Source organism: Dermacentor silvarum, chromosome 7 (genome assembly GCF_013339745.2).
Source record: "Dermacentor silvarum isolate Dsil-2018 chromosome 7, BIME_Dsil_1.4, whole genome shotgun sequence".
NCBI classification, from domain to species: Eukaryota; Metazoa; Arthropoda; class Arachnida; order Ixodida; family Ixodidae; genus Dermacentor; species Dermacentor silvarum.
Window position 1 is genome coordinate 30,335,913 of NC_051160.1, and position 23,584 is coordinate 30,359,496.

A 23,584-nucleotide genomic window follows, 5' to 3' on the forward strand; every position below is an offset into this window, starting at 1 on the left:
ACCTGTCCAAGATGCAGAAGTTGGCCTCCAAGCTTGGCCCGGCCGCTGGCGCCAACCGAGAGATACGTGTTCTCAACGAGACCAAGGACAGGTACGAGTGTACTTGTTCATTCATTTACAGTTTTTAAAGCATTTAGCATTTTTTGGGAACTAACCGCTATTTCTTGTGGCTGTCTAACCTTTTTTTGTGGTTTGATCCTGAAGATAGTACAGTCTAACAAAGTGGTAAAAACTGCAATGTGGTACAGTACCACCAAGTGGTGGTACTGGTGATATATCGTGTGGTACCGCACAGTGTGTTGGAAATCAAGCTCAGGTGGCGCGTCGAGGAAGTTGAAGTAAGATGGGCTTGCAACTGGCAGAATGCGGATGTTAGGCTTGTAAAATTCAGTTCACCATGTTTGGACGGCTTATCACTCTGTGCCAATAAACCTTGCAGAAGTGTCTTTTTTCACATCGTATTGTGGTGCCAAAACCCTGAATCGAACCAGGGACCTTTAGGAAAGCATTTGCGCATTCTTTTTATGTGACAGCTAGCATTCCAAGATGCTCTCATTGAAACACTGTGCCTCTGGTCAAAGACGCACGTGCTGTCGTTAGAGGCACTGTGCCTCTGATCTCAACGTCTGCGACTAGAGGCATGACCACCTCCCAAAGCATGGTAGTCCCATTCTTCAATAGCAACAGGGCTTGGTTATCATGATATTTTTTTTTAATGTTGTGGAAGCACACAATAAATAAAGCTGGCTACACTCATAGATTGCCCCTTTCGGAACTCTGGCAGTACTTCTTTGGTGAAGAAAGTTGATGAGTTAGGAGGAATGACTGCAATTTAGGTAGGCACTGAAGATAAAAATTAGGTTAAGCTAAACTTATGGATTGGTTCTCTGAAGTAACAAATTATCCACTGTGGCTGAGATGTCAGTCATCTTGTATGTGTTGGCACAGCATAGGACTCCTGCATTGTGCCGACATGTAGATGACAGGCTTGTTGTTTCATTCCCTGTTGATCAAAATTAAGGAAAAGACATGCTGCTTTGAATTTTGAGCTTAGCCAAGTCCAAGTCATTACCTAATGCAGAATGAACATGGAAGTGTTAACCGAAACATAAGCTGTCACTCTAGCTAGGTTCATTATTCTTGCCTGGGCATTTGCCACCCCAAACCATTGGCATTATCTCCGCAACCTTAGTTAAACAGCTCACTTTGAATTTATTTCATGCACAAACTGTGCCACTGTTGGTGCCATTACAGAGTATTAGAAATGGTATACCCAAGGTTCGCGTGCTCTATGTGTCCTGCATACAAAATTACCCAAGTCAAGTTTTGGTTTTGCACGTTCAATTTGTCGCTATTGGAACTTCTCGAATTTGCTATTTCAAAAGCTATCTAACTACGTGATTTCACAAGTACTGCAGCACCTGCGTAAAAACTTGAGTTCAGTCTTGCTTCAGCTCGCAACCATTCCTTGAATGCTCGTGCAGACTGGACAAGCTGTTGTCTGACCGCATCGCTTCCTTGGAGGAGGCCCTTGCGGAACTCCAGCAGCAGCGGACCACGCTGAATCAATGCAGCGAGGAGCTCGACGACCTGTGCCGGCGTCTCGAGGCGCTCGGCGGTCCGTTAGGCCCAGCTGTCCAAGACGCAGAGGTCCTGCTCTCGGCACTGCAGGTAGGGAGTGACAGCTAAAGTGTTCAGAAGAATTGAGAGCTTGGCGAGTTGGTACATTTTGGGAGATTAGAAACAGCTCACTATAAGGACGAAGGAAAGGCGAAAGACACAATACGTCATATTGCATCTTTCATTGTCTTTTGTCCTCAGTGCATTGTTACTAGCTTACATCTTGTAGCACTGCCTTTCGACACATATGCACTGTTTGTCAAGCTCTCAAAGATACGAACCAACATATAGCTTAGCTAACTACAACAAAAGCTGTCTTTTTTAGTGAACATCATTTTAGCTAAACTTCCTGTATGTGTTTTAGTGTTGCGTAGCTATATGCATTAATGGAATGGACGTTGCTTTATCAAGGAATGCTGTTTGCTGTGCCAGGCATTGGATTAATTGTGACACACGAAAGTGAAAGCAGGGCCCAGTGTGATTTTTTTTGTTCTGCAGAGACACTGTGCAAAGCCACTGTGTTGAGTTTTAACGTCAAAATACGTGTCATTTTGCATTCTTTAATCAACAAAAACAATCATGAGTTCATAAGTGCGGATGCATGCATATGTGTGAGCGTAACAACTGCCCAGTGACAGCACACACGTGCTCTTGCAGCATAGGAATGAAACAAGTTCGGCATTTGGGCATCATTGCCTTTTGTGACAACCCCTTGCAGAAGGTGCAGACGGAGCTGAAGGATCTGCAAGGCCGCCTGGAGCGCATGCAGGGACCCGGCCCTCTGTCCGAAGACGTCGGACGGCTGCTGGAGCGCTGCGAGGCCACCTTGCAGAAGACCCAGGGCCAACTGGGCCGCGCCAAGCAGGCCCTGTCCCTGCGGCAGCAGTACCACCAGCTGCGGGAGCAAGTGGCGCAGGCCATCGCCCGGCTAACCGACACAGTGGCCGTCCTCGAGAAGGCCAAGAAACCCGCCGCCGAGAAGCTGCCCCAGTACGACAACCTACTGGGTACGTGTGTGGGATGGCACTTTTCTTTTTTCTTCATTTGAAGTTCTCAGAAGCGTTAGAGAGTTCAGCATGTCCGGTATTCCGGTAAACGCAAGCAGACTGGGCGTTTCACCAGATGATTATGTTGCTCTGCCGAAAAGTTACACTAGCAGCAAAGCAAAATACACTTGGTGACTGCAATATTAGCTCTGTGTTTGTCTTGTTGAGCTCTGCGTCACCAGCTGGCTGCACCATGCAGGCCGTTCACGTTTGCACCTCCGCTCACCCGGTAAAACGCCCAGTCCGCCTGCGTTTACTGGAATACTGGACATGCTAAAGCTCTCTATTAAAGAGAATGATTAACTTGAGCTGCATTATTAGATTAAACTTCTACAATACTCAAAAATGCACTCCTATTGTGAGGGGAGACTGACTAAGCCGGAAAAGCTGCAAAAACGAAGAATCGGTGGCTATGCCGCCCTGAAATGAGCTCATGATATGGCATCGTTCGAAAGAGTCATTTCATTGTTTATGCTTCACTTTTTGCTCCTCCCATCGTATAAGACTAATTTGCATCCTGTTTTCTAAATACTTGAACAAGGTTTGAGTAAAAAAACAACATTTATTTTACTGTGATATTATTTAGAAGCTCGGAACTGGGTTTGCTGTGTCTCTTCATCTTTCCACCCATCATACCAACGACGACTCTCATCGGTGTCGTCATTATCGCGCTGTTGTTGCAAGGCCACCTCTTACTCTCAGGGTCATCCTCGTCATAGGGCATAGAAAAGCAAAACTTTTCCCACCAGTGTCATTGGTATTCAAACCCATGTCCTCGTGGGAACTTACACTTCGGAGCTCGTTGCGCTAATCATTGAGCCATCGTGCAGCTTTGGCACTTGACAGTATGTGTGGGGATTTGCGTGCCACGTGGACTCCCTGAGTGGTGATGTTTGCGCAAGTATTTTGGAGGCCATGAGAGCAATACTGTATCGGACAAAGTTGACATGAACACGAGAAAGTTGTTTTTGTGAAGATGGCAGTACCTGCTGTGATATCCTTGCTTCTTTCACGGTAATTGAGTTTTGAGCTGTAGGAATTGGGGAAGTCTGCTGATATTATTTCGCTAATGTTACCTTAGAGTAGAAGCCAGGCGAGTAAACGTCACAGTCTCCAGTACATAACACCTACAAAAAAAAACTGCAATGTCGCTGTACCATCTATCTCAACCATCTCAGGATGTCCTCGTCTTTCTCTTCTTTGACGTTTTTATTCAACTCGTAGCAATAATGCGTGTTTCCCTCTTGTCTTCACAGCCCAAGTTGCCGACGCCGAAGGTCAGCTGACCTCGGCCCAGGACAAGGGAGAGGCTCTAGCCGAGGAGGGGTCATCGGCCGACCACAACGCAATCCTGGGTGACCTGGGCAACCTGAAGAGCCAACTGGCCTCCCTACGCAAGTCTATCCAGAACCTGAAGACGCAGGAGCAGGGTCTGCTGGCCTGAACAGGAACGCCAGCTGCAGGCCCTGGAGAAGACCCTTCAGGACCTGCGCGCAGACGAAGCACAGGCTCGTAGCCGTCCTGCATTGACTATGCAGCCTGAAAGCATAGATGCCGAGCTGGAAAGCCACAAGGTGAGGACTCAGCCTTATTCGGCTTCTTTAATGATGCATTTAAGTGGTCACCTTCAAGCCTTCCAGAGCCCTCTGGGCAGTGCTCTTTACATTTGGATGATCGAAATGAAGTGCTTGGAGGTAGATAAAGTGCTCCCCGCACTTACGAGCTGGGAGCACGACCGAGATCCCACAGAAATGCACTCATGTGACTCTTCCATGCTGGTAATGCCGCATAAAAATTCAGGGTTGAAAGGTTATGCTTCAACCACATGAAACGGGAGAATACTGACTTAAGAAGTTAACCATAGATGGCGCTACAAACAAGTGACATTGGGGATGTGTACTAACTCAATCTGTAATCATCATTATCATCAGACTAAGTCTCCTGCAAGGAAAGTCCTCTTCCATATGTCTCCCATGACAGATCATCATCTGTCATGTCCTGCATCAACTGAGCCCGCTATATTACCAACTTACTTTCTAATCTCATCTCATCCTTCTTCAATATTAAGTAAACTGTCTAACTGAGAAATGGGGATCAAGTTCTTTAATATATAACTTTCTTTTTTTATGTTAGAAATGGACACGCAGTGTCCAGGTTGTAGAGCAAAAACAGACAGTGAGTAGCTGTCCTGCGTATCCTGAGAGTGTCACAAATGCACTGATGTGTCAGAAGCTGTGTCACACTGGCTGTAGAGGCTAACACAAAATTGTCACGGTGTTGGAACATTCCTTACCACTCCACCAAACTCCGCTCTATCACTGCTGTGATGTTCTGAGCCTTCTTCCCATGCTTTCCTTCGTGCGATGCCATTTGGTCATCCACTCATGCTGGTGACTGTGAGTGGTTATCACTCCTATCTAATCTTGCCTTGTCGTCGAGGCTGTTGCATACTTGAAATTTAACTGTGCTTAGATGAAGCTCGTGCCCACCCTGAAAACATCCCTCAAATTTCATTTTTCATTGCCTTGTTTGCTGACGTAGTGCCCATTGTCTTATCGTATGGGTGAACAACCTGAGGTTGGATGCCGAAAGCGAATGGTAAATTTGGAATGCACGAGATGGCTTGTTGGTTCTTGTTGTGCCTGACGAACAGTATATATGACGGAACAAGAAACAGATTTGTCTCCTTTGTATGTCTCTTATTACGTCGTCTGCGCTCTTTGCCGTGATAGACATATGCAAATATTGTGTGTGTTACTGTGAAAACTGGCAGCACCTCATCAGCTTGTTGTGCTTTCACACCTTCATTCGACGAACAGGAACTGCAGCGTCAATCTGAAGAGCACCTGGAGGAGGCGCGCAAGTTGGAAGAGCAGCTGTTCAAGGAACTGCCCAGCGAGTTGCTGGCCAGCCGTGCCCAGGAGGAGCTGAGCGAACTGGCCCTGCTGCGGTCCACGCTGCCCCAGCAGTTGCAGGAGCGCGGGCACTACCTGGGCTGCGCCCAGGCCCTGCGCCGGGACTACTGGGCCCAGCGGGACGCCCTGGTGGACTGGCTCGACCGCGCCGAGCGTGTCGTAGCCGCCGCCAGGGACGGCGTCGACCTGGATGGCCTCGATGCCCGCTGCAAGGAGCTCAGGGTCAGCAGAGATCTCCTTTCCTTACCTGTGTGCTCCCAGCTGCTTTTCATTCTTTCGTTATTCCTTATCTCTGCACCTATCTCCTGCCCTGTGCTCATTGTTTTCATAAGGTTTCACCATCGTTTCGTTACATGATGTTTATACGCAATGATTTTATTTGATTGTTTATTTATTTATTATGATATTGGCAATGATGGCAACAAATATGTTGCCAACTTCTTTACAACGATAAATTGTAATTATGAAAGGATGAATGCAAGATGGATTGAACCCTTACAGCTATTACGCAGTTTGCTACCACCCACAGGGCAGTAATTGGGCTGCGGTGTTGTACGCGTCCTGTTAAGCATTTGTAAAAAGACGAATCTAACTGTTGCATCCCATCATTGCAGGATGTCTGCTCAGAAACAGCTGGATACAGCGAATGTCCTTCGCAGCCTGCAGGCACTGCTAACACAGATACGGCCGACCATGGACCCCGAAGCATCGCTGCTGCCCGAGCAAGAACTCGCGACCCTGCAGCAGCGGCTGACCGCCCTCAGTGCCAATGCTCGCGCTGCCCTCGACACAGCGCAGAACGACCTGGCCTCGTGGGCCAGCTTCGGCAAGCTCCGCGAGCAGCTCGAGGCGCTCTTAGCAACGCTCGAGCCCTCGGAAGATAAGCCCGCCACCATCCGCGCCCTGAGGAAAGCGCTGCAGTCTTTGGGACGTCTTCAGGAGGAGGCACAGCGCAGTCAGCCGTTGCTGGCACAACTGTCCGAGGCGGCCCGGGTTCTGGAGAGGAAGTCTGGACCGGCCACTAGGGACCTAACCGGAAATCAGGCCATGACCCTGAGCAAGCGTTGGCAAGAGGCTATGGACGACATACAGGCCCGAAAGGAGAGAATGGCCAAGGCCCTGGCGGACTGGGAGGCATACTCGCAAGCTCTTGCCCGTGCCCGAACGACCCTTGAAGCTAGAGAACATGACCTGGCGGCCATTCAACCACTCCTGCTCGACGTGACCGCCGCTGAAAATGCACTTGAGGTGAGTCTTAGTTGTGTTTTATTTTTGTTTTGTTTTTTAATGTCACGTTTTTATAGAAACCGAAAGAAATGTCCAAAAATGCTGTTTGGACCAAAGGCTTAAAACCTAGTTTAGCCGCTCCAATATCAAGTATGCACTTACATAGTGGAAAAAACACAAAGCAACATTCAGATACGTGCCTTCTCATTTAACATAATGTAACTGCTCAATAACACACTAGGACAAATTCCAACAATGGCCACGAGTTTATATGCATTGCATTTAAACGTACAATACTCTGGCAATACAACCCGTTGACAGCATCAAAAAGCATAAAAATGGAGACTTTTAGCAATAAAAAAAGATTTTACTAGTCTTTCTGGTTAGATAAGTAATATAATTTACAACTCAGTGTATGATTGAACATTCAGCTTGACGAATTCTAATTTTGCTGACTGCAGTTGAGTCTCCTTAAGCCGTTATAAGAGAGTTTTCTTCAAACACAGTGAGTTTTCGCAGCAATGTCATTCTGTGGGGTTGAGGCTGCACGTCCCTATCCTGCAAGAATATGTGCCGTATTCTCATTTGGTCACTTGGAGGCACTGTTGCTTTTGTGTCATGTAATGTCCAGCATGACACATCACTGTACTAGTGCTTGACAGCCTCTGCAGTGCGAATAAGATTTTCCCAATCACGACTTATTTTATGACATCCTCCTCCATTGGCTTGAGCTGGTCAACAAGCACTGATTGAAACAGATATTGACCAATCAAGACTACAGTGTTCGCTCAAATAATACTACCTTTAGTCTCTTCAGTGAGGGCCATGACATAGACGTAATATGCATTTGTGCTCAGCTTGAGCAAGCTGTCAGAACATAAAAAGGTCCTCTCTCTTGCTGGAAAAATGAAATTGGATCCAAGGAGCAGCTGATGTTCTGGACGTTTGCAGCAAGAACTCAAGAGGAGAGACTGAGGTTGTTTGAGGGTGTAATGAGGATGCATTAGAGCTGCACTGATGGCAAGGAACTGACAGTTGACTCTACTGCCAAGCGAAAACAAAATAAGACAATTTTGAGGCAGATTTCAATGAAAAGCTGGCAAAAGAGTGAATGAATGATCGGGTGAAGCGGAAGAAATCCACGAAAGAAAGTGACCTCACATAGGAACTGGATGCCGCTGACAGCAGAAAAAAAAAAAGAATGCCAAGAACGCCCGTATTCACCCATAAACGCACATCTTCGCATGTCTTATAGAAAATTTTGGCACTGTTCTGCAAGCTAAGGGAATTTTCATCTTGCAGACAAAGCATAGACATAAGACTGTTGGTGTACAAAAGTCCAAGAGCAAGCAAAGGATTCCATGCGCGTAAATGTGGAAAATAACGAAAATGTGTTATGCATGTTTGTAGCTGACTTGTGAAATGAGAGATGTTAATTAGGGGCCCTAAAGATAAACACCAAATCAGTTTCGGCTGATAAATTAACCTTAGAAAACATTGTTTTGTTCATTTCATGGCGGTATGCAGACTACTAGAAGATGAAACGATAGGTCAGTGTTCCAGTTTTATTTTAATTTCGTGCTGGAACTGCAGCATTGGTACATCACTTTGACGCCACAGATTTCAAGGTATGTATACAGGGAATCTCGTCGATACGATCTTCACAGGAACCGGAAAATAAAACGTATCATCCGAAAATCGTATTACCTGAACATAATCGTATATAAGAAAATAAATGGTATATAAGGAAAAAACTTATTATGCAGGATCGCATCAACAAGATTCCACTGTATTGTACTCAGACCACGGTGACCCAATGGAAGCTCACAAAACTTGCCAAGTACATGGCTTTTTTAAAAAAGGATATAACGTAGTTCATACTTGCCTTCAAGAAATTAACTTCCCTAGCAGACGCCATCAGAATTCGTGACGTCACGGCAGGCTAGTGCAGGAACTTCAAGGCAGCGTTGCCACCTGTTTTCCGGTATTGCGCATTTTCTGGCTCACCAGGTCAGCTGACCCTTTTTTTTTTTTTTGGCTTTTTATATGGGTTATTTATCAATACAAGTTGAATAATTCTAGTCTGGCTATAGTGACACTAAGATCATTATCCTGAAAATTCTCTCACTCTTTTTAATGGGCCAAGAGATGACTTAGTGGCTGATAATATAGTAATTGATCTTGAAAACAGAAGTTCACCGACGGAAAAAGCGCTCAGCGCTGCGTCGTCAATCTCGGAGGTCATGTTTTGACAGGCGTCACTGCCTGCTTTGAGTCAGATGCCTGAGCAGAGAGGGCGCCACACTCCCGCAGAAGTGGAAAACATCGGCAGAGCGGCGTGAATTATGTTGCGCCAGCTGCTTATTCTGTTCGAAAATACTGCTAAGTTGCAGAATCCGCATTTTTCATCCAATGTTAAAAGGCAGTTTAATTACACGGCTATTTTATTACCGTTGCTTGCGTGCTACGTATGGCATGCTGGCACCAGTGTTTTATTTTCTCGCTTGCGCAGATTCTGTTCCCGATAAAATTGACGCTTTGGATACCACTTTGAAACGCATATCTACGAATTTAGTTGTATTTAACCTTTGTGCGCAATGCACTTCGCAGTTATACTTCACCTCCGTCGTGCGCGTGCAGTGGCGAAGCGTGCACGCAGGAGCAAAAGCAGCGTACACCGCTTACTGTCACGTACAGGGCCATAATAGATGGCGCATGAGAAACCGAGGTAAGAGCGTGGGCTAGAGCTCATAACGACGCCCCGTGATGGGGGAGGATGCCTGTCCATTACGTGCTTCATAACTCATTGCGTCGAAGAGGGACAACACCGTAATAATTGAGCGTGTTGCCTGTTTCCGCGGCCAGCTGCAGACGAGCGGCAGCATTGTCGTCTGTTCGAATTCGCACTGTGCGATCTCTTAGCTTTTAATAAAGGATACATACTGGGTCTCTCTTTCTATTTCCTTCAAACTGTAGTTTTTTATTATTTATTTATTGTTGCATTTGTGCGCAGTAAAGCTCGCAACAGCTGATCTAATTTAAAAAAGAAAGTAAGAAAAATCGCCGACGATTACTGTACTCCCCAATGCGAAATTTGATCGCAGCTCTATATACGTGTTTTCATTTCGCGATATATTGGCTGGCGCGGACGATCTGTCTCGTGGGGCGCGTTGCGCACGGAGCGAAGTGTTGCGCGACTGCCTCGCTAATCGGGAGATCGCCACGGCCAGCGCGTGGGTGACGCGTGGGCGCGATTCACAGCAGCCGCCGCCGACAAATCTACCAGACGACGTGCGCTACTCTGGCGCCATCTCGTGCCCACGTCGTCGCCGCACTACGCATTTCTTCTCACGCTTTCGCCATAAACCTCCTCCGCTTTCCGCCTCATGGTTCCTCTGCACCCTCCTCTCCGCTTTCCTCCTCGCGTCTTTCATCCCCCCGCTGCGCTCCGCGTTCGCTTTCATCTTTCGCTGTGCTCGTTCGCTATTGCTCGTTCGCTATTGCTCGTTCGCTCGCTGCAATAACGGGCGCTGCGCTCCAAAAGAAAGTAGGTGACAGCCCAGAATGCAGCGGCGAACACACAGCTCTGCAACTAAAGAGATTTCGTACAGATGCGCCAGCCAGTTACGTTTGCTCGCTTCCGTGACATCACGGCAAAGGCGAACTTTCAACATCGCGGCGTCTCACGGGAACTATTTCTTGGAGCGGGGAAGTACACAAGGCAGATTCTGTGGACGGAGCTCGTACTATATTCTTAAGTGGTCACCGTAAGCGTGACAATCGCCTCCTCTCTATTGTCTTTTGTAATCTTTTTGAGCTACTATTTTCGTCTGTTCTGGCTACGGAACAAGCAGGTTCATAATAGCGGTCCCCGAAGATTCTGGTGTGGATGCAATGTTTGCTTTACTGAAATATTTATAGTTCACGAGATCTCCGATCCCCTAGCTAGAAGTAGAACCTGAGCAAGTGTGCGGATGGGGCCTTTTAATGCCAAGCCTTCTTGTCCGAGTCCACCCAGTTTTTTCTCGTGTATCTGGTGTCTGGCCTCTTTCACGAAGCAACCAGTAAAAAGAGAGAAACCACGATTTAGATGTAGTCGTCGTACATGACTTCTGCCTGAATTCAGTTCAATGATTTGTGCTTCGAAAGAAAATGCTGCAATTAACTGTGACATCATTGCACCTCTTGAGAAGCTGCTTAGTATCAAAGACCGGGCACCGTTGCTGTAGTTCGGGGGATAGCCCCACAGTTATTTAGTCTTTCACAATTATATACGGCTCTGAGTGGCCCTGGAATTGTAGTGCCGAGCACGAGCTAGGTCGCGGGTTCGTCGCGGCGGCCTCATTTTGATGGGGGCGTAAGACAAAACCGTTTCTTGTCTATCACGCGCTTTGGGTGCAGTTTAAAAGCCCCACGCGGTCTCATAATCCGGAGCCCCTCACATACGCCCTACTGTGGAGCTTCGGGCCAACTCCGCAATTAAATTTTATTTATTGGCATTTTGAGAGGGGGGGGGGGGGGGTTGACACTTCGTAGTTAGTGTAATTCGCAGGCTAGTCACACGGAAAAGCTTTATAAATACTGACCCTCGACTCGCGCGGGAAAAGATTGCTACATACAGCACTCCCTTAATTGGTTCTTCGCGTGTCTGCAGGTGTAATATAACTATATATATAGACGCGCGCGTTCTTAGTAGAGTTCCTCGCCTCGTGAGCGCCCTTGTTCCCTAGATGTCGCCATCGCAAACAAAAGGTTAAAGCGGGCGACCTTGAGGAGGATATACGCCAGGTCGGAAGCTTATATAGGGGAAACGCCCAGCGCCTGCATCGATCCCCCCCCCCCCTTTTTTTTTTTACCCTGCATACGTTCTCGTCGAACGTCCGCCCGTCATTCTTTAGGTAGGTGCGCGTCGCGTGTCGGGCGCGAACTCCCGTCATGTACCTCTACATTCCGCGTGGTCAAACTTCACAAAGACGGGAGACGTCGGAAATAATTAGCCGGCGCCCAGTTTATATAGGTATATGCGTTAGGCGGCATGCGCCTATAGTCGTATGGCATCTTTTCATTCTTATGTTTTATTCAGAGGGCAAGGAAGAAAAAAAAAACATTCAGTGGCGATTTAGCGGTGAATGCGAGAGAACTGCGTTAGCATTACGTCGCATCTCTTTGAGGTCCGGGATCCACGATGTAAGCCGCCTTCACCGCATTGCAAAGGGTTGTTCAGGAGCTCGCTCGACACACGTCCTGCCTCTTAGAGGAACAAATGCAACTATATATATATATATATATATATATATATATATATATATATATATATATATACACAGTCGAATCCGGGTATATCGAAACCGAAAGGAGATTACAAGAAACTTCGATATATAGGTAATTCGTTGTGCACGATAAATATTTTATACAAAAATGTTCAAGAGGACTTTACTGCTGTTCGTTACACACAATAATTCGTCATATGTGGATTCGTTATATCCGGGTTTGACTCTCTCTCTTATAAGCTCTCCCATCACCTCTCTAGCTCTACCACGTGACCGGCTTCCCGCACTTCATACGCACGTACACTTTACCCCCACCTTGACGCTCCTAATGCTAGCGCATTAAAAAAAAAAAAGCAGAGGGAAATTTTTAAGTCACCTAATAACAGTGACGGCTACGGGACACGTAGACGACGCAGTCCCGCGTCGTCTGCGCTGTTCGCTATATATGTATATATTGTTGAAAGCAAACCAGCTAACCCAGCTTCGTATATATACTGGCGTCGTCTGACTAGATGTCAATACTATCGAGACGGGCCGTCGCACACCCTCGCTTGTTTACCGCTTCGATCGCGGTTCACGTGTCGGCGGCATTCCACAGCGTCGCTTTAGCTTCGCCGAGTGTTGAGTTCCCGCCGGCGCCGTGGTGTGGCGCGCGTGAGGGTTGCGCGGTTCCCAAAGCGTGCGCGCTCGCGTTACGTATTTATAGACGGTGCGTTGCTCACTTGGCAGCAATAACCCTGCGGCTTTAGTGCCAGAAATATCGTGCAACGTTCGCAAACGCTGTGAGAGACTTCGCTCTTTGATGCGCGGAGGATCGCTAAAAGTTCACGGTCGCTGCAGTGTGCATGTACACTGGGCCGATCGAACTTTAAAAATATGCGAATGCTATACGTAGCTGGACAGAACCAAGGTAAGGTTGTTTGCCGTCGCTTGGAGATACTCCGATAATTTTTTGCGAAGTGCCTCGAGCGGCCAGTCGCGCGGCAATTTTGCGTGTGTTCGCGGGCTTCTTTGACGCTCGGAAAAACATTTTTATGTGGCACGTATGGAGAAACAGAAAGCTGCGTCGGGAGTTCTTCATGTTGCTCTACTATTTTCTCATTGGCTCTTTTCATCGAATCATTATAATTGAGAAGTTGATTAATTAATTAAGACTTATTATCTAATTAGGCGGAATGCAACAAATAATTTGTGTATCTCCAAGCGGCTGCAAACAACACTACCCTGGTTTTGTCCAGCCACGTATAGCATTTGCATATTTTTAAAGTTTGGCCCAAGTTAAGCGAAACACCCTGCATATCCGACTATCATGAACAGATGAAAAGAACAGAAGCGTTGAAATGCCAGCGTGATATTCGCGATAAATTTCGTTGACGGATTTCGTATGGAGGTGCAGTTTGATTGTGCCCGTGAAGAACGGATTACGGCGCGCTGAAGTTGTACGTCAAGCCATAGCCCATGGTCAAGCACGCTAGCACGTTCCCTAAAGTTGAACAACAGAATATATCCGTTGTGCACAATAACACAGATATCTTCATATCTGCATAGGCTTAATCATAGTAGAATTTATTATCTCTCTATATTGGCCGTGTACGCGCACTATGGTCGGTTGAGAGATCAATCAAAATTTTTACTTTTATATTGTTTTGAATAAATGCGACTTTTGTCTTCTTGGGGAGAGCACCCCTGACCAGTTTGGATTCTTTTTCCCCACGATGTCTCCCACTATACACTACCTAAGTAATCGTTGATGTTCATTTACTCCGTATCTCTAAGTTATGAGACTGGGCTTTTAAGTCCGTAGCATTTCTGGAGCTGGCACTGTTGCATTTTTCGAGCCATTTGTTTTTCCTTAGTCTCGCTTATTACACTGATAAAGGCGTCACCGCACTGCGCAGCGTTTGCTGACACGTTTTGCCAGAGACAGACGATCGCCAGAACAGCGACAAGAGCGACGCCTCACGCCGTCGCATTGCTTCACTCTTAGCTGTTTTGTCATTGTCCCTCTTGCCTTCGTTAAAAAAAAAAAAAAAGACTTTACTCTTGTTAAAACGGTACATTTGTCGCTATCCAAAGCAGACGTCAATCAAAGTGCGTCAGAGCAAGTTATATTGGGGCTCAGGCCTGTAGTTGCCACGTTTGTACGCGCACGTCTGTTTCGCGCTATGCTTTTATAAGCGAACTACGCGACAACGTCTGCTTGAAAACGTCGTCTGCTCACAATTTTCGACAGCAGACAACGAGTTTTCGGATGCATGTGTGTGTGTCGTCGAGGGCACTGTTGCTATGCTATCCGTCTCGCAAAATACGAGCAGTGCTATTGGGTTCGTGTCAGCCAATCAATAACGAGATCTGGCTGCGTGTTTCAGAGAAGGAAAGAGCAAGGGTCGACCGCTATGAGCTGCTAATACTGTCAATACTAATACTTCCGTGACACGTCCATTCATTTGGCATTGCGCGGAGGTCGATAGGAGGCGGACAGCAGAGGAGTCCTTCAAGTCTCCGAAACCTATCGAGAAAATCGCTAAATTTAGCAAGCTAACTTTGCCTTTTTTTGAGTCTTATTTTAGTGACTCTTTTTTTTTTTTTTTTTTTAGTGACGTAAACGTGTAGTAAATTGAACTGGTGAAGTACTTCGAAACACTTTCGCTAAGTTCAATGCCTCATGCCATTTTATCTCAAGGGAAATATGTGCACCTTCGTTTTGTCGCTACTTCTATAGAAGCACACCACAGAGCTGAACAGTGAGCTATCTGGGCGCATGAGAGACGCTTTTCTAGCAAACACCTTAAAATGTGATACCGCGTTTTAGGTAATCGTGGTTTGCTTTCTCTTTTCGCGTTCTGACCGTCGATTCTTCATCACACTAGGTACATTAAAGCTATAGTTTAAAAAAATACTAAGGAAAACGTCTAGGGAACTATTAAATAAATAAAGGACAGAATTATGAGGAAGTTGTCACCACCATCAATTAGAGACTTTTCGCTGAAAAGGTACATCGTTTTCGACCGTGGCCTGGCGACTTTGTCGGAAAGAAAAAAAAATAAGTTACGAGATTGTCTTCTTCTGAAGGCTCTTTTTCTGGTTAGCTAATAACGACCTGCGGCTTTCGCATAGGGGTGCGCGAATAGTGACTTTTGAGACCGAATCGAATACGAATCCAATAATGCCAGAAGCGAATCGAATTGAATGTCGAATACTTTCCGAATAGTTTTCGAATAATGAATAGCCATTATCACAATTAATATAAAGCCATGTTTACGTCCCAGTATTCTTAATGTTAGCAAGTTTTTGTCATTACATAGTGCGTTATGAAGCGTTGTTTAATAAAAGCCCAAATTGAGCATTAGGAGCAAACGAGTAGTTTCTTCGCGTGCACAGGGCTCTTCGGAAAGTGCGAGTGTTAGCTGTACAGCCTGTAAAGTGTGGCTACCTAAGTGACGTAGCCTGCTCCACTACGCAGGTTCACATGTTTTATGTCTATACTATATGCCCGCGGGGGTGAAAATAACCGCACTTTTGCCCCAACTTGATGTTTATTTCGGCGCAGTTGACGTTCGGAAATATTCGAAAAGTATTCGAACAATATTCGCACTTACGAATAGTGACCATTCGATTCGAAGACCGAATCGAATAGGACACTATTCGATTCGTTATTCGAAAATTTCGAATATTCGCGCACCCCTAGAAGTTTCGCAGTACCGCGCGGAGCTCCGTCTATAGCTTCCGCAGTACTGCACGCTATTATTGCTCAAACGCCTCCTCGCAACCCCTCTCCCCCTTTCTGTTCCTCAACTTTCCTCTTCGGAGGACGCGTATAGAGTCGTCGTTCCCAAGGCGGTGCGCGGACTTTGGCCCCGCGCAGACGCAGGTCTCGCCAACACTTCAGAGCTTCAGTCTCACCAACTCGCTCGAACCAAAAAAAAAAAAAAAAAGAAAAAAAAAGTTAGAAAAAATAAAGGCTACGAAGAAAGAGGGAGACAAAGAGGGGAAGGGGAAATGGAGTGATCGAGATGACGATGAAGGTATTCGTGTCAGTTGGTTTCGAGATGCGTGATAACGTGCTGCAGCTCACTGTGGTGGGTCCGCCCGGATGCCAGCTGGCTAATTGGTAAGGCGCGTAGATTTGTGACCGATATACGTGCTACTCTAGGTGTTCTTTAAGGGGGGGAGATGAGTAGTCAAGGTCGTCGTGTCCTTCTTGGAGGACCGCGCCATCAGAGAATAGTAACGAAAAATGCCGATGGGAAAACAGGAAGTCAGCGGTGCATGCCCGGTGGGGAATTGGCTGTGCTGTTGTCTCTCTGAGACTTTTTTGTTTGACGCGTTAGTATTAGGAGTTAGTATTAGGAGAGAGCGGTGTGGATCAGAGAGTAAATGGGGATAGCCGATATTCTAGTTGGCATTAAGAGAGAAAAAATGGAGCTGGGCAGGCCATGTAATGCGTAGGATGGATAACCGGTGGACCATTAGAAGTACAGAATGGATACCAAGAGAAGGGAAGCGCAGTCGAGGACGGCAGAAAACTAGATGTGGTGATGAAGTTGGGAAATTCGCAGGCGCAAGTTGGAATCAGCTATCGCAAGACAGGGGTAATTGGAGATCGCAGGGAGAGGCCTTCGTCCTGCAGTGGGCATAAATATAGGCTGATGATGATGATGATGATATAGTGCAACTGTTGGCGGTCTGCTCCGGACCGCCGTTAGTTGCACTATATCATCGTCATCAGCCTATATTTATGTCCACTGCAGGACGTACGTGTGTCGAACGAGCACCCGAACAACACATTGCAAAGTGGTGAACGCGGTTTAAGTCATGGATCCGGGGCCTCACAGAGGTGAGACGTAATGCCTAACGCATTTAACTCGCATTTACCCCTAAATCGCCGCTGAATTTCTTTTCTGTGCGTGTCTGAGTGCGTGCGCTGCTTCGAGTTTCTCGAAATTGTAGAGGTGTACTTTCTCACATTATATGGTTGCAGGTGTGCGCAGGGCGACGAAAGACAAACACTCGCTCATTTACTACGGATGTAAGGCTAACAGCTGGCAGGCCTTCAACGTCGCAGAGGCGACAGGAGTGTTCCATCAAATGTGTTTCCTGTGAAAGCAGACTTTGTTGGTGGTACACCCTCATTTCAGACTGAAGGCATCAACTCATATGCGTGTAACGTGGCGAATACCGCAGACGACGAGACGATTCATGTTTAGTTTTGTCCCGTTAAATGTCCTATGTCGGCTGCACTGTGTGCCATATTGAACGTGTCCCAACTAGTTCAGCGTAGAACGCTCGTTTATGTGCGTGTGGCGCTGGCGCCGCGAGAATAAAAAAAAAAAAAAGCAACAAATTGGCGTTTACTCCTTTAAGCACTGGCTTTACTCCCTCGATCAAATGGATCAAAAAGGATGTCTTCAAAAGGTTTACACCCTTCGAGAAAAAAAAATATATTTACTCTTTTGGGCGCGGTGTTTACTTCCTCGTTCACAGAGATTATATAGAGAAGTACATCTTAGAAAAGTTTACTCCCTTCGGGACAAAAATTGTAATTTCTTTTTTGGCGCGGGATTTACTATTCTGTTGAAAAAAGAACGGATCTCTCTTTAGAGCAGGCTTCATTCCTTTTCTCAAAGAGATTCGATAAGGATATGTTCGAAAAATTTACCCCCTTCGGGGCAAGCTCAGTTTGCAGCCAGAAAAGGGTATACGCACTTCTGGTACACCATTTTATGCCTTGAAGTGGTGTGTGTGTGTGTGTGTGTGTGTGTGTGTGTGTGTGTGTGTGTGTGTGTGTGTGTGTGTGTGTGGGTGTGTGTGTGTGTGTGTGTGTGTGCGTGCGTGCGTGCGTGCGTGCGTGCGTGCGTGCGTGCGTGCGTGCGTGTGTGTGGGGGGGGGGGGGGCACTATCGCTGTCGTGTAGGTTACGTGCATGCAACATTACTTATATACAAATGATCCATTGAGGGCGGCGTACATGTTATATGTAGAAGTATACGGCTTAAGAATATTAGAAATCGTCAGTTGCGAAGCACGTGTGTGCGTTTACGGCGTAGAGTACTGTCCGCTGTTAAAAGGAATAGCTTGAAACTGAAAGGAATTAAACTTCTATTTCCCCTACCTTTCTGGAAAGAAAAATGGCTGATGTGAGTGAATCGTTAGGCAAGCATCCACCGACAAACGAATGTTTTTCGGTTTTTCTTGCGAAATGTGATCCCTTCATCGAGGCCTGCATTCGCAAAAAGCTCTTACTCTAGAGTTGTTCGTAAGAGAAAACTTCAGCCAATCCTGACGTTGGACATGTATTAGCCAATTGCGTTCGGCCAATGGCAAAGGGGCGCTTACCGACTAAAGGCTTTCTGAATTCGGCCCTAGCTCTGGAGCACTATTACGAGTGCTTCCGTGCAAGATTGAATCATATGCACATTTTATTTTTCAATAGAGTGAGCGTATACAGTGAGGGACCTGTGAGTTTAGCATGACAACTATAAAAACAAGTTCTTTTGAGTTTACTGCTGCAAATTCGTTAACACCAAAATCTCGCACGAGAATGGCATTACGCAGCCTGCCATCGCTCTCAAGAAAGTGAGCACTAGTTGAAACATGAGAGAGTGAAAGAGACACCACAGAGAAGAACAAGGTAGCTCTAGTAGCAAATTACGATACCTACAATACGAAAATAAAAAGCCACTCTTACCATGAGGGGGGTGCTTGGTAAGCCAGAAAGGAACGTAAGAACGAAAAAAGTAGAGGCGACGCCGCTTTGAAGTTCTATTATCAGCGCGCCGTGACGTCATAAAGTTCGAGGGCATCTGCACGGCCATTTTTTTTAATTAATTAAATCTAAAAAAATTAATTCCGGGACTTTACGTGAAAGAATCACGATATGTTTATCGGTAAGGATGGACTGCATTACATTCCAATGGAGTCAGAGACTGAACGGGGTGAGCTTCTAAAATTTTTACTGCGCGAGAATGACCCGAGTAGAAGAAAATGCGTTAAAATCCATAACGGCTCACTGCAAGTATCGGCGCTGAAGTCTGGCGCGAAATTCTGAAAATTGAAGTTTGGGCTTCATTTTATATCCTAGTAATTAAAAATAAATTCAGGAGCTTTACGTGCCAAAACTACGATTTAGTTATGCGTCTCGCTATCCGAGTAATTAATCAACAGCTTGCCGCGAAATTAACGAGAAATGAAATTTTGAGACAATAATTTATCAGTCGAAACTGATTTAACTTTTTTTTTTATTTGTTCAGTGTCCCTTTAACGCACGGTACGGATGTTCTTATTGGACTGGCACGATCCTGAGAGTCATCAGGATTCTCTCGCAAAACCATTCTCCCGAAGCCCTTGACTCAATTCAGCTTACGGTGATTACGGTGACGGCTGCTGTGATGACGATGATCGTTGTGACGACAGGCCGCCGCGCAGCGTGCGAACCCCAACCGGCGTGTTGTGTAACTTTCTAAAAAAAAGCTCACCTTGTTTCGCTGCGCCAATTTTGTTTTTCTTTATAAAGAGCGTAGCAGTGAGTTGTTTCGCTATTTCGAAAGGCTTATCGATCGAGCGCGGACCTGGCGAAACAGGGACCCCGGAACTCGCTGTCTCCATGACTCCGGGTCGCGTCTCTTGAGCAACCTTTATAGAAGAACAGGGGGCGGGGATTTGGGGGGGGGGGGGGTCTAGTGAAGGCCGCGCCCTATCGGGAAGACGACGCCCTTTTCTAAGTTCCTGGCACCGAGCATGTACAGACCTTAGCCCGGTGCACGATAGAACATTTCTTTCTTTTTCGATACGTGCAGTGTCGTAAGCCTTGGCGTGTTTTAGCCTTACGCGGGTGGTCGCATCCAGGACCCTCGGATGTCTATTCCGAAGTCGAGGGAAAGGGTGGGAAGCGGAGGGTTGGAGGGGGTGAAGAGGGGGGGGGGGGGGGCCGGCTGTTTCTGGTGATCCCTGTGGCCGTTATAAAAAAAAATGTCCCTACCAACGCTGCGAGTCTGACAGTATCTGCTCTATAAGAGCAAACGGAGTGCTTGCAGAGTCTCGTAATATTTAACTCCCGTTTACGAGAAATGTTCAACTCCCCGACAAGGAGTCCGTTTCACTCCTTCTGTGGTGCGTGCATTAATCTCTTCGTGGACTCGAGCAGAGTGGAAGCATACTGCATTGCATGGTACAAGTACTCTCTTTGAGAGGGAAGTTAAAAATGGTAAAAGCAGTTACTCTCAAAAAGGAGTCGCTGGTACTCCCTCTGTTCTTTGCGTGTGATACGCGCGCGCGGACACCGATTGTATTCTATGCTTCGCAGCAGTATACCGTCCATAATCGGCCCGCCCAATGTCGCTGTAGGTAAACGCCATGCGAACCTACATTACACGAGGTCGCGTTACGAGGCTCATTTTCGCGTCCACTTATATTAATGACGCTCTACAGTATATACCAAGTGTTTCTATGAAGTCTCGCTGCAGAATCCATAGTTTCGGTTTCGCACGCTCTGATAGCCGAAATTCGTCGTGCCACAGTTCAGCGGCTAATCGCATTCTTTTCGAGATCCAAAAGTTGATACGGCTTGTACGGAGAGTTTGCTTCAATTTCCCAGTTACGATAGCCCGCTGAAAACTGAAATTGTTGAGAGTTAAGGTTAAGTAGTGACTAATTAACCACGTATCATCCGACACTTCGTGGTCGGCAACCATTGACGGCATGCCTCCGAAAGAAACCGTCCTTTATTTTCAGAACTCTGCTATTTTTAAATATTACTTAATGTCTTCGTAGAAACACCCTGTATATATGTTTGGGTGCTCAGCGCCCGTACTCCTCCTCCCGAAAGAGAAACACTTCTTGGCTAGGCTCATGAAAGAAAGAAGAAGAAAGAAAGAAAGAAGAAAGAAAGAAAGAAAGAAAGAAAAAAGAAAGAAAGAAAGAAAGTTGTAGAGGGCTACTCAGAGAAATGCCATATGTACCACCCTAAACAACGGCAGCTGGCAAAGCTCAGGAGCACTGCAGTGAAGCGCAACCGCAGCTTACTACAAGCGTATAACGGGGGTTGGTACGTCTTATATATGCTGTGAGTAGTGACTCGTCTGGACCTCCCACACTCCTGCACTCTCACTTTCACTCTCCTCGTCTCAGCTTAAAAAGAAAAGAAAAATTAAACATCAGTGCGCTATATGAAAGACCGCGGGGCTTTCTTATTCGTACGTCACCCTTGCGACTTTCCGTGTCATCATTCAACTGTCCTGCTCATCCCTGGCCGTCGCGGTTTTTCTGAGGCGCGGCTTTATGCTGACTTTCAAGAACCTGGATTTATTTCGACAAACGAAAGAAAGAAAAGAAAGCGGACCTCGACCGCAAACCCACGTGCAACGGGCGTGCCGTCTGTTGCTCGTTTGCCGCTGGTACCTCGTTCCAAAGGATACCTTCTTTTTGGCTTCACACACAAAAACTCTCTCTCCTCTCTCTCGTTTTCGTGTGCGTGCGTGCGTGCGTGTTCGTGCGTACCTTTAGCAAAAACGCATACATCCCGTCGCGCTCGCCGTCGGAAACGGGAAGGGGCAAACAGTCTGGGATGGAGGCGAAGACGAGAGGAGAAAGGGCGCTTTCCTAAAATTAGCATTGCCCTTTCCTGCGTAGAGAGAAGGCTGGCTATAGCTTGACGCGTGCGCGACCTGCAGGAACGGCATCGGCGTCGTCTGTTGCGGCAACCAGACGACGACGCTCTTCTCGCTCGGCCAGCAAGGACATCGTCATCGCGCTGTGCGAGGCAGGCAGACGGAACGTCGCAGCTGTGGTCCAGTTTGCTGTGATTGTTCCGTTCACGAGTCCCGATTGGAAAGAAACGCGAGATCCTGGCGATGTATACGTAGTACGTTCGGTGACCGCCTTCTTGTGTGATCAAAAAAGCGTGTCCCACGGAATTCGCCGTCGTCGTCTGCAGTGGTCTTCGGCGCTGCAAGATTGGTCGTCCGTTATCGTCTGCTCCACGACAACCGGCTCCTGTAGTGGTAGATACCCAACGTGAACTGTATGCAGTAGATCCTTGTGAGGCGAACGCATATACAAACAATGGATGGTTATGTTATTCATCGGTGTGCGCCGACGGACCCTGCCGTTATCGGCTGGTGACTTCGCGTGCTGCCTTCGTACGTCTGCGAGACGTCTGCTAGACTGCAACGACAATCTCGAGCGAGGATATACCTATCACAAAGCCCCCCTCCCGACGTGGGACGTTCGGATTTCGTCTACCTTAGCGCACGTTCCAGTTTCGACGAACAGTTTCTGAGAACCAGAGGCACAACCCCCAACCTTCCGTCACTCCCCCTGTATAGTTTAGGTTTCGAGCAGAACGTTTAGGTACCTCTTTTTTTCCGGCCACGAGGTTCTTGAACGGCTGCTCGCATTTATACGTGTTGTGTAACCTTTATCGTGTGTATACTTCAACCGGCACCGTCGTCTGCTACCATTGTCGTCTGCGACCGGTTTCGTCTGTAGCTGTATCGTCTGTTCAACTAACCGGCGTCGTCTGCACACCTCAACACTATCGTCTGCTCTGTATTTTTTTTTTTTTTGCTTTTGGAAAGAAAGTACAATATACAGTACAGAGAAAGCTCCCGCTGTTTCATCTAGAAGAGGCATAGACATCAGCGTATACTTCGCTGTGAACTGCGCAGTTGTCGTTTTACGACCCCGACCAGTAGTTCGAATTCTGCGACACGGTGTGCGTTGTTTGACCAGCGAAGACCTCGACACGCTGATATCGACGACGAAGTGTCTGCGCGTGTTGTGTCTTTTGCGGCAGTGACAAAAACGCCGTCCGTTCTCCCCACTCCCCCTGCAGAGTCTGCTGTCTCAGGTGACCGGAGAGCCCCTGGGCGCACAGGTGGACGAGGCCGGCAGGAAAGCGGAGCCAGTGTTGTCGTACCTCGACTGGCTTCGCAGCCGGCGGCCACCGCCCTCAGGAACGAACTTCAGGCGCTGCGCGACCCGCCACTCACAGTAAGTGCGCATGCGTGTATTTCCCCTCCCCCCACCTTCCCCATTTTTATCTATCGCTATCGTCTGCCATTTTCTCGTTTGATTGTTTCTCTTTCATCTGCGTTATTAAAAGATTCTTGAAAAGTATCAAGCTGACATTAGACCATTTACATAATTTACGAGTTCGCTTCTCTGCATTACTCGTTTTTTCGTGTAATGGCGGCACCGGTGATGGTTCAAATGAAAATGATCGAAGTGCTGCTAGCTGCGCATGCTGTAGCTTGTCTCCATGGCGCCTTGTTTTGTGGCGAGAGTCACGTCTACGTTTTTTCATGTTATCAGACAAGCAAGCGCTAATTGCGAAAAGTGACACCGCAATTAGCTTGACAAAGTGCCTTACGGGAAGCTAGATTTACAGTTATGAAAAGCGTTCATCCTGTGATTATGGCGGTCTGCTACATTTTGTATAAAAAAAATAAAAAAAACACAATGGCTTCGGCGCAATTCGTCTGTCATGTCTTCCGCTTTTGGGAATCACC

The 23,584-nt window shown here is 47.0% G+C and overlaps 1 protein-coding gene across 1 annotated transcript; it reads left to right on the forward strand.

The window, feature by feature from the left end:
* Positions 1-5,641: 5,641 nt before the first annotated feature.
* On the forward strand, positions 5,642-23,070 carry LOC119458780 (uncharacterized). Its single transcript, XM_037720642.2, has 3 exons — positions 5,642-5,803; positions 6,196-6,829; positions 22,909-23,070. Exons 1-3 carry the CDS (start codon positions 5,772-5,774, stop codon positions 23,068-23,070), a joined length of 828 nt encoding a protein of 275 aa, XP_037576570.1. The 5' UTR covers positions 5,642-5,771.
* The last annotated feature ends 514 nt before the right edge of the window (positions 23,071-23,584 follow it).

Excerpts from the sequence above, each read along its gene's own strand:
- LOC119458780 (XM_037720642.2), top strand. The coding sequence starts at position 5,772 with ATGGCCTCGATGCCCGCTGCAAGGAGCTCAGG. Across the intron at positions 5,804-6,195 it reads CCCGCTGCAAGGAGCTCAGG|GATGTCTGCTCAGAAACAGC; the intron begins GTCAGCAGAGAT and ends CCATCATTGCAG. Across the intron at positions 6,830-22,908 it reads CCGCTGAAAATGCACTTGAG|AGTCTGCTGTCTCAGGTGAC; the intron begins GTGAGTCTTAGT and ends CTCCCCCTGCAG.